Source organism: Globicephala melas, chromosome 1 (assembly GCF_963455315.2).
Source record: "Globicephala melas chromosome 1, mGloMel1.2, whole genome shotgun sequence".
Classification (NCBI taxonomy): Eukaryota; Metazoa; Chordata; class Mammalia; order Artiodactyla; family Delphinidae; genus Globicephala; species Globicephala melas.
Window position 1 is genome coordinate 107,348,891 of NC_083314.1, and position 10,977 is coordinate 107,359,867.

The 10,977-nt window shown below is 36.1% G+C and overlaps 1 protein-coding gene and 1 long non-coding RNA gene across 3 annotated transcripts in view; one reads left to right on the plus strand and one right to left on the minus strand.

The window, feature by feature from the left end:
* BRDT (bromodomain testis associated) overlaps positions 1 to 1,074 on the minus strand; it is a 48,447-nt gene extending 47,373 nt beyond the window's left edge. For both annotated transcript variants that reach the window (XM_030869330.2, XM_060302856.2), the window contains exons 1-2: positions 886 to 1,074; positions 1 to 138 (exon numbers count right to left, since the gene is read on the minus strand). In XM_030869330.2, coding sequence (XP_030725190.1) covers positions 1 to 138; positions 886 to 1,074 — 327 coding nt within the window. The remainder of the gene's footprint in view (positions 139 to 885) is intronic.
* The window catches only part of LOC132597651 (uncharacterized), a 73,176-nt gene extending 63,334 nt beyond the window's left edge, over positions 1 to 9,842 (plus strand). The window contains exon 3 of the long non-coding RNA XR_009564757.1: positions 8,505 to 9,842. This is a non-coding gene — a long non-coding RNA (uncharacterized lncRNA). The remainder of the gene's footprint in view (positions 1 to 8,504) is intronic.
* Positions 9,843 to 10,977: the final 1,135 nt, after the last annotated feature.

Genomic DNA, 10,977 nt, shown 5'->3' on the forward strand with positions numbered 1-10,977 from the left:
CTTGTTGTATAAATAACAATTTGAAAACATTGTATTGAAGTCTTCTATACATTCCAAAGCTTTCACATAATATTTATGTTCCAAGCGTTTCCGGATTGTATTTAAATCCATTGGGTTTTTTATTATGGTGTAATAATCCTATGGTGTAAGAAAAAATTCTAAATGTTAGTAGTAAGAATGAATTCACTACAACAATTGGTACACAAATTTAAGAAGCTATACACCTGTAACTAGAGAGAGCAACTGATTAAAAGCGATAATATAGAAACCAAAACCTTTTGCGATGAGAAACAAAGTTGATTACCATGGCATTTTTCTTCAGAGAGAAGAAAAAAAAAGCCAATAAAGAAAGAATAACGAAAGAATATAAGAGTAGAACCATCCTGGAAAATAACAAGGGCATGAAGAAAAAGAAACTAGAATTTATGGAGTCTGACAAATCCAGAGTACAATCCCAGCTCTACAGTTTACAAGTTATATTACAAATTACTTAACCATTCTGTTATCAGATGGCTAAAATTCTTAATATAAGACCTAAAGTTGAATTCTGTATGTGAAACACCTAAGTCTGTCAGGACGTGTCAAGAGTGACTTCTTGGAGAAGGGAACACTTATGACAACCTTACACCAAAAGGTCAAGGGACATATGCTATAAACAAGAAAGCATATGTTGATACTTAAAATTTACCACAACTTGCTAAAATGAGAATTTCAATGCTCAGAAAAATGAGTTTTTTGTTTTAGGAAAAAACAGTCATTGGGATATTCTTTAGTGGTGCTGAATAATTTATTTATTAAGTTAAATATATTTCATAATATTTCTATCAGAGGATATTTACAGGGTTTTACTTGTTTTAAACTAATATAATTATAAGATACACTCACAGGCAACTTTAGTTTGACAGCATCCACAGGCTGCTGAAAAGGCCAGGAAAAACTATGCTTCCACAAAGCCTTCAGGACAACTTTTTGTAGATACTGCAGTTGATTCGTCAATCGCCCATTTTTCTTAGTATTTATATATGCTGGTGGTGGAGGGTTAACAATAGCTGTTTGTCGACTTGGCAGAGACATTCTCAACTGCTTCAAGTCCTTATATTCTAATGTTGTCTATAGGTATATGCCCTAAAAAACAAACAAAAAAAGAAACCAGAAAACAAACAACAAAAAAACTGAGTTATTTTCAAAGCACCTTTAAAATGGTTTTTATAGGAACAGAAAAGTTTTCTTCAAGAGTAGCAGATTTCATATTTTAAAGCATATCATGACTAGGGCAGCAAAAAAAAAAAAAAAAAAAAGAAGAAGAAGAAAAAAGAAAAGCCAAATGATAAATTTATTTGTAAACAAATACAAACCTTTTTCTATGGAAGTACTAAAAGTTGTCTCATTATGTACGCTTCCATTTTGGATGATTTAAGTTATTCCAATCTTTTACAGTAATTTCTTTCTGTCTTTCTTAGACACAAATTGAGGTCTCAGCAGGAAAAGTCTATAAATTCCTGGTAAAAATGAAATAACAGGGAATGTTAAAGAGATGGTTAAAGAATAACTATCTGAGTACATCGTTATTCTACAATTATTAATCAGTGAAGGGAGAAAGGCAAAGGAATTTTTCTGGCTAATGTAAATAAAGTGATTTATTTTAAAAGTGAATTATTAGGAAGAAAAATGACAAGTGTTAATATGCTACTCTTTAGTGGATATTTCTATACCTAAAATAAAATACTTTAAAGCTTCACGAGTATTTCAGAAAGATGGTATCTAACATTCCTAGACAACATTATTACTTTAAGGATAAAAGAGCAAAGGTACTACCAAGTGTATCAGCGAAGTATGACTATTAAATAAATTGTCCATTTTTCAGTGTTAACATTTAGCCAATTTACCTTTTTTTTCATTAAAGCAGTGTTAGTTTTCAGCTCCTGCTGCATATTAATCACTTGTGGATCCTTCATTTAAAATTGTGGCTAACTACATACAGCATAAAATTTACTATCTTAACTATTTTAAGTGTACAGTTCAGCAGTGTTAAGTATATTCATATTTTTGAGCAACTAACCTCCTGAACTTGTTCATCGCACAAAACCAGAACTCTATACTATACCTATTAAACAACTCCTCATTCTCCCGTCTCCCCAGCCTCTGGCAACCACCAATCCATTTTCTGTTTCTATGAATGTGACTACTCCAGGAATCTCACATAAGTAGAATCATACTGTATTTGTCTTTTTGTGACTGGCTTATCTATTTTAGCACAATGTCCTCAAGGTTCATCCATATTGTAGCATATGTAAGAATTTCCTTCATTTTAAGGTTTAATAATATTCCATTATACGTATACACATTTTGTCTCCCCATTCATTCATTGACAGACACTTGAGTAGCTTCCACCTCTTGGCTATTGTGAATGGTGCTGCTATAAAAACATGGATGTAGGGGCTTCCCTGGTGGCACAGTGGTTGAGAATCTGCCTGCTAATGCAGGGGACACGGGTTCGAGCCCTGGTCTGGGAGGATCCCACATGCCGCGGAGCAACTAGGCCCGTGAGCCACAACTACTGAGTCTGCGCGTCTGGAGCCTGTGCTCCACAATAAGAGAGGCTGCGATAGTGAGAGGCCCGCGCACCGCGATGAAGAGTGGCCCCTGCTTGCCACAACTAGAGAAAGCCCTCGCACAGAAACGAAGACCCAACACAGCAAAAATAAATAAATAAATGTAAAAAAAAAAAACGGATGTATAAATATCTCTTCAAGACCCTGCTTTTAATACTTAGAGATATATCCCCAGGGTGCAGAAGTGGAACTGCTAGATCATATGGTAATTTGGTAATTTTATTTTTAATTTTTGAGGAATCCCATACTGTTTTCCACAGCAGCAACACTGTGTTACGTTCCCACCATCTACAGGGTTCCAGTTTCTCCACATCCTCACAACACCTGTTACTTTGTTTGTTTAACAGCAGCCAATGTAATGGGTGTGAGGTGTTGCGGATCATTTAAAAAATACCAATGCCCTTCTGAGATGGCCCATCTCCCAAGGTCCGCTTGCCTTTTGAGACGGACCACACTCTGTCTATGGAATGTGTATCTCTCTAAATAAATCCACTTCTTACCTATCAAAAAACCCCTCAAAAAACAAAGAAACAAGAAAACAATGCCTAGGTCCAAACCTCTGGAGATACAGCTTGAGAATCAGTTTTGTTTCTTTTTTAAGTTCCCTGGACATCCTGATGTGCAGTCAGGTTTCAAACCACTACATTAAAATGAATTAACTTGGAGATGACTTATAATTTTATCTCATCATTTCACTTTTCTCCTCATCTTATACAAATATGAACTAGAACTCAATAAAAAGTCATTGAGAAAAAAAAAAAAGTCATTGAGGGGGCTTCCCTGGTGGTGCAGTGGTTAAGAATCCGCCTGCAAATGCAGGGGACACAGGTTCGAGCCCTGGTCCAGGAAGATCCCACACTGCAACGAAGAGTAGCCCCCACTTACCACAACTAGAGAAAGCCCACGCACAGCAATTAAGACCCAACACAGCCAAAATAAACAAATAAATAAACAGATAAATAGATAAATAAATAAATTTTAAAAAGTCATTGAGAAGAAAGAAGGTGCTATTCTAGTGTTGCAACTGCAACTGGCTCTTATCCTGGCTTTGCAATTATTTAAAGCTAGCCTACCTTTTGAATATCCCAATCACTACACCCTCCCTTCTCCACAGAGATAACCACTACGATGACTTCTATCTCCATACATTAAATTGTGACTGTTTCTGAACTTTTACATAAATATAGTATTATTTACTATGTATTACACTGTGCCTAGCTTTCTTTCACCAATATTGTTTTTGAGATTTATCCATGTTTTTGCCTATGTTGTTTGTTCACTTTCACTTTCATTACTGTATTCTATTCTGTATACTGTAAAATTATACTGTATTCTATTGTAAAATTATACCAAAATTTATCCATTCCTGTTGAGACTTTTGGATTGTTTCCAGTTTTTGACTATGACAAATAATACTATGAAATGCTTTAGTGTATACGTACATGCATTATGCTGGGTATAAACCCAGAAGTAAAATTGTTGGGACATAGGTTATGCATATGTTCAGCTTTAATAGACACCACCAGTTTTCCAAAATGTACCAACTTATATACACAACAGCAGTCTAAGAATTCCAGTTATTCCATATCCTTGTCAATATTTGGTATTATCAGCTTCTTCCATTTTAGCTATTCTGGTGGGCGTATGATGGGATCTCATTGTGATTTTAATTTGTATTTCTCTGATGAGTCCTCCTCCAAAATAAATCTCAGATTCTCACTACTTCCACCACTATGACCCTAGCCCCAGTCATTATCACCTCTAACAAAGACTAATGCCATCGCCTCCAAACTGATCTGAAACCTCCCAAGGTCTGGTTCATTGTTCTGTTCCTTCCACCTCCACTCCTACTCTCCCAGCTCAATCACTTCACACCAGCCATCCTCTTCTTTGAGTTCTTTGCATCAAGCCAGTTCTGGTCTCTGGGCCTTTACACTCTGCTTGAAATGCTCTTATTCCAGACTGATTCATCAGCTCCTGAGGGAGATTTTTCCTTCACAACCTCATTTTAAATAGGCATACTTACCCATCCTCCCCAATTCCAATCCATCAGCCATTTCTCTGCTTCACCAATATATTTTTACCTACTTGCTTACTGTCTCCCAACCCACCCTCCCACCAACTCCCAGAATGTAAACTCTATGCTGGCCACGGACCTTGTTTGTATTGATCCAATGCATAGGACAGAGCCTACATATGCTGAATTTAAGTGTTCAGGTTCAATTTTATGTTAGAAATAAAGCAGATGTGACTTGTTTATACAGGGAGAAGTAGGGAGAGAAATCAAGGATGATTTAAGTTAGTTCCTACTGCTCAGGAATCCGCCTTCAAAAAAAATATATATGAATGAATGAATATACATCAATTATAAAATGCTTTTTCCAAACCTGTTCCACTCCTCAAAACCTCAGGCCCACTATACCCATTTGCAGAGGATCTCATCTTAGTTTACATGAGAAACTTTTAAAAATTAATTTCTTAGCTTCTTTTATTTCCTACACTATTACCTCTTATTTAATAAGTGCCTCACCTCTTTTCCATAAGGACCTTCTTTCCCTTTTTCCAGAAACCTATTATTTCATTAATAATTCCTTTATCTCCATTATTGTATGTTTCTTTTTTATTAGGTTTATGAAGCCTTTCCTCTATTTAAAGATTATGCAACACATAGTTCTGTTTCCTGCTTTGTCTTAAGGCTTCATTTTCTATATTTGTTTACATTATTAGCTTCTGCTGATATCTCTGCCTACAGACATGTTCTAATCAGCGTCTTAAAATTTTTTTTCTTAAAAACACCTTTCCATACGAAAATCTGCACGCAGACGTTTATAGCAGCTTTGTTCCTAATTGCCAAAACCTGGAAGCAACAAAGATGTTCTTCAGTAGGAGAATGGATAAACTGTGAAGCAATAGCCAGACAATGGAATATTACTTAGTGCTACAAAGAAATGATTTATACAGCCACAAAAACACATAAAGGAATATTAAATGCATAATAAGTGAAAGAAGCTAATCTGAAAAGGCTACATACTGTATGATTCCAACTATATGACATTCTGGAAAAGGCAAAACTATGGAGACAGTAAAAAGATCAGTGGTTGCCAGGAGCTGGGAGAAAAGATGGAGCATGGAGGATTTTTAGGGCAGTGAAAATACTGCCATTATACATTTGCCCAAACCCTTAGGAATTACAACACCAAGAGTGAACCCTAATGCAAACAACAGACTAAGTGATAATGCTGTGTCATTGTAGGTTCATCTATTGTAACGAATGTACCCTTTTGTTGGGGGATGCTGGTAACAAGGGAGATTATGCATGTTTTTGGGCAGGAGATATACAGGAAATCTCTGTACCTTTCAATTTTGCTGTAAACCTAAAACTGCTCTTAAAACAAACAAACAAACAAACAAACAAAACTTGGGTGCAAAAAATCTTGTAAAGGTCAAATACATCCATCTGATTTCTCCAACTCTTCTGAAACTGCTCTACCAAAGACCACTAATACCTTGAAATATTCCAAATCCCTCACTGGTGTTCCTAAGTTATCTTCCCAGACTCCTCTGTAGTATTTGAAATGGTTAGCAACACTCTTAAAATTGTTTTCCTTTGCATCCCATACATCCTTAGCTACTCATACCACTTCATCATATGACCGTTATATTTCAACCACACTAGTCCACATTTTCTTGCTTCTGGTACTTTGATCAGATATTTGCACCAAATTAGTCAAATCCAATACTGAAGTTTTTGTAGTATTTAGGAAAATAATACTAACTAGAAAGAACTTACAATAGCATATATTGGGTTAAAAGCCTATATATATATATATATATATATATCCTGATAAGACAAAATACAATCTATATAGCATCTATAAAGGCTTTTTGCCAAAAATGTGTAACAAGCTTCTAGATTTAACTTTTCTGTAACAGAAATTCAAGGGCTACAGCTGCATTGTCCAATGTGACAGCCTCTAGCCACATGTAATTCTGTTTATTTATTTATTTTGGCCAAACCACACAGCATGTGGGATCTCACTTCTATGACCAGGGATCGAACCCACACCCCCTGCACTGGAAGCATGGAGTCTTAACCACTGGACCGCCAGGGGAAGTCCCTAGCCACATGTAACTCTAAATTTAAATTAACCAAAATTACCTAAGTTAAAAACTCAGCAGCATTTTAAGTGCTTAATGGCCACATATGCCTACTGGCTACTGTACAGGACAGTGCAGCTATAGACCACTGCCATCACTGCAGAAGTTTTTTGACGTGCTAGAACAAATGAAACGAAAATCATAAGGAAAGAGACACATGTAGAATACGGAATATTTTATAAGACAAATGGCCCATCTTTTATAAAAAGCAAGATTGTTAAAGAAAATGAGGAACTGCTCTGAATTAAGACATAATAACTGGGGACTTCCCTGGTGGTCCAGTGGTTAAGAATCCGCCTTCCAATGCACGGGACGTGGGTTCGACAGCTGGTCGGGGAACTGAGACCCCACATGTCACGGGGCAACTAAGCCCACGCACTCTAGTGTCCGTGCCCTCTGGAGCCCACATGCCACAACTAGAGAGAAGCCTGCACGCTGCAATGAACAGACCACTTGCCACTACGAAAGATCCTGCATGCCGCAGCGAAGATCCTGTGTGCCGCAACTAAGACCCGATGCAGCCAAATAAATAAATAAATATTTTTTAAAAAAAGACATAACAACTGAACTCAACTTACCATCCTATATCAAATCTTGGTTTGAGATCAACTACTAAAGACATTTTTGGGGACAACTAGGGAAATCGAGGGAATTTTGATAGGTGTGAGAACAGTAGGGTAATTATGTAAGGAAAAAAAAGTTTAAATACATGCTCAAAAAATTTGGTGTGAATAGCCACATCTGTGAAATATGTTTAAATGGTTTTGGGGAAAAACCTATATAGACAAGCAAACATGGCAAAATGTTGACAATTGTTGGTAGTTATACAGGTGTCCTTTGTACTACTTTATCCGTTATTCTATATGTCAGAAATTTTTAATAATAAACTTAAAGTGCACTGCGATTGAAGGCAGCAGATGGACTGACCATGGACAAGAGCTCTGATAATTATCATTGGGCAAAAGAATAGCTAATATTTGGTAATCTGATGATGATCTCAGAAGTGCTCTGCATTGGCTACAGGCCCTGGTTTCTTTGAGGTGAAATTCTGTCCAGCAATAGAGAGCTAGGAATTATCCCCTTTATAAAATATTCTTTGTAATTATCCCAGTCTTACTGTTCAAATTATTTTAATCTTTTCTTTCTTATTTAAAATTTTTTAAAAAGGAGCTATGTGGCTTTAAAAGATATTTGGCAAATTTCTGTTAGATAGCTGCCAATTTCACTGTTTTATTTTACATTCTCTAAAGACTGTTATTATTTGTAGCTTTTACTCTTAATTAAGAATAAACAAAAAATGCCAGCATCATGGTCCAGCAACATACCCTCTAAAAGATTCACCTTAATTGACATAATGGTAGGTCACAATTAGTAAGGTGTCAGAAGTAATTTGTCATTTAAATAGATTGGTTACTTCAAGATTTTCTCTAAAATTACTTCACTCCAACTTACTGAACTATGGAGTTACAAGTCTACTGGGAACTATGCATAATCCATGGCCTATACTGCTTATGTGAAAATCCACTGTTGTTTCTAATGGTTATGATGAGCTGTCATTTTATTGTTATTTCTGCTTTCAAAACATTTTTTACCCATGGATATATTTCTAAAAAGAAAGATAGCATGGGCAGATGAAATCTAATGTCACTAAGAATTGAATGTTATGTAACAACCACCAGTTACAACTGCTCAAAAACAATGTATCATAAATGATTATTAAAAATTCTGGTTTAGGGTCTTCCCTGGTGGCACAGTGGTTAAGAATCTGCCTGCCAATGCAGGGGACACAGGTTTGAGCCCTGGTCCGGAAAGATCCCACATGCCGCGGAACAGCTAAGCCTGTGCGCCACAGCTACTGAGCCTGTGCTCTGGAGCCAGAGAGCCACAACTACTGAAGCCCACATGCCTAGAGCCGGTGCTCCGCAACAAGAGAAGCCACTGCGATGAGAAGCCCACGCACTGCAACGAAGACCCAACGTGGCCAAAAATAAATTAATTAATTAATTTAAAAAAAATTCTGGTTTACTTTGATAAAGATAATCACATAATAATGTAGCATCACCTTGTCAATTATTCTACGGTTCCATGGGCAAGTTGCCTGAAAATCAGATCCCTTTCGTCCACACAATAGCTCATTATAAAATAATCTTGGGAATTCTGGAGAAATTCTTAAAGATAATATATCATTTATGGATTTCAAAAAATAAACAAGTTTATTTGAATTTTAACATCCACATGGTTTGAATGGTATACAACAAAGTTTCCTTTCCCATTCTTGTCCCCCAGCCAACCAGATCCCCCTCCTTACTCTTAGCAATTTCTTGGGTATCCTTTTAGAAACTGGTTCTTTACACTTAATTCATCTTAGAAAATGTCCCAGAGCAGCCCCCTCCCTCCTTAATGCCTGCGTAGTATGTAATCTTATGGATGTGGACATATGGATATTATAAGCAATGTTGCAATGAATATCTACTCACTAATAAGTAAATATATTGTTGCATATGTATGCCAAAACCTATTGGATATATTTCTTCCTTTCTTCTTTTTCTTCTTTTGGCCTGGCCTACTGGATTTATTTCTATTGGCAATTTCTGGGCCAATGCATTTAAATTTTGCTAGATGTTTAATTGTTCTCTATAGGTTATTCCAACTTATAGAGTGAAATTTTAAACTTCTAAGAAAAAGAGAGCCTTTGGGATTGTTGTGAATGTTTCAGTCATCCCTGACAAATCCATATAGGCCAAAGATTTCCTGAAATGCACACACAAGCTAAAAAATGTTTCCAAAATGTTACAAGAAACATATAAGTTATTTTGCTGTGTGGTGGCACTTCTGGTTGGGTTCATAGATCTTACACATGCAGGGAAGCAGTACAGCATAAAAAGCTTGGATTCTTTAAGAGTTCTCATCACAAAAAAAAATTTTCTTTTCTATTGCTTTAATTTTGTACCTATATGAGATGATGGACATTTACTAAATGTATTGTGATAATCACTTCATGATATATGTAAATCAAATCATTATGCTGTACACCTTAAACATATACAGTTCTGTAAGTCAATTATATCTCAATAAAACTGGAAGAAAAAAGAAAACAATAAAAAGAAACCACTGTCTAAGAATCTATTGGTCTCGTCTGATTTTCTAATTTAGTTTGGTTTCGTATACTTAACATGTCCTGAAATTTACCTTTTTTTCCCTGTTTTAAATTATTTTTTCTTACAAGCCTCTGGTGTTATATCCCTCAAAGCATTCTCTTTTTTTCTATTTGGGTTTTGTGTGTTTATTAGGTTTGTAAAAGTCTGCTTATTAGTTTCTTTTCAAATACTCCTATCTCCTGTATATCCTGAATAAAAGTGGTGATAGTGAGGTGAAAAAAAAAGTCTGGATTCTGAATATCAGATGCCTCTAGGGCTCAGAAAGATCAAAAGCAATCTGCCCTGTGATGAGCTCAAATACTGACTACAAATCCTGCACCATCAAATTAGCCATCTCCAGTTCAAGGGAGAAAATGGTTTCTTTGAAATAAAATCAGGCTTTGTTTAAGGTCAAACAGGTAATTTGTAGAAAATGTATATTCTTCACAATGCTTCAATCTTCTCATCTGCTCCTTCCTCAATCTTCTTGTCTGAACTCTTTTCCCAGATACTCTAGATAACACCCCTGCTGAAGGTCCTTGCTCTCTTCTGCCTGTATCTTCAATACTTCTATACTAGCTTACCCTCCATATAAACTTTCTCAAGTCTCCTTAAAAATTCCTCTCTTGATCCTATTCTATCCTTGTAGTCTCAATCTTCTCTCTTCTGTATCTCACACCAGAGCATCCTAAAAAATGACAGTCTTTACTCCCCACATCACACATGCCTTTTTCCTGCCATTCCTCTAAAACTCCCCTTACACTAAGGTTAATACTTACGATATTTACTTGTTAAATCCAATGGATTCTTTTTGAATCTTATACCTTACTTGACCTCTCAGCTATATCTGTCACTAGACTATTGTGACTCTCTTGAAACTCTTTTCTGGTTTCCAGGATACCACTTTCCCCAGATTCTGTTTGTTCACTTACTAAATATTTACAAAGCACCTACAATGGTGGCAAGCACTGAGCTAGGAATTGGGGGATACAATAATCTCTTTACAGAGACTTATAAAATAGGCAATTCCAACAGGATACATATAATTATTGCTGTGACAGAGGTTAAGA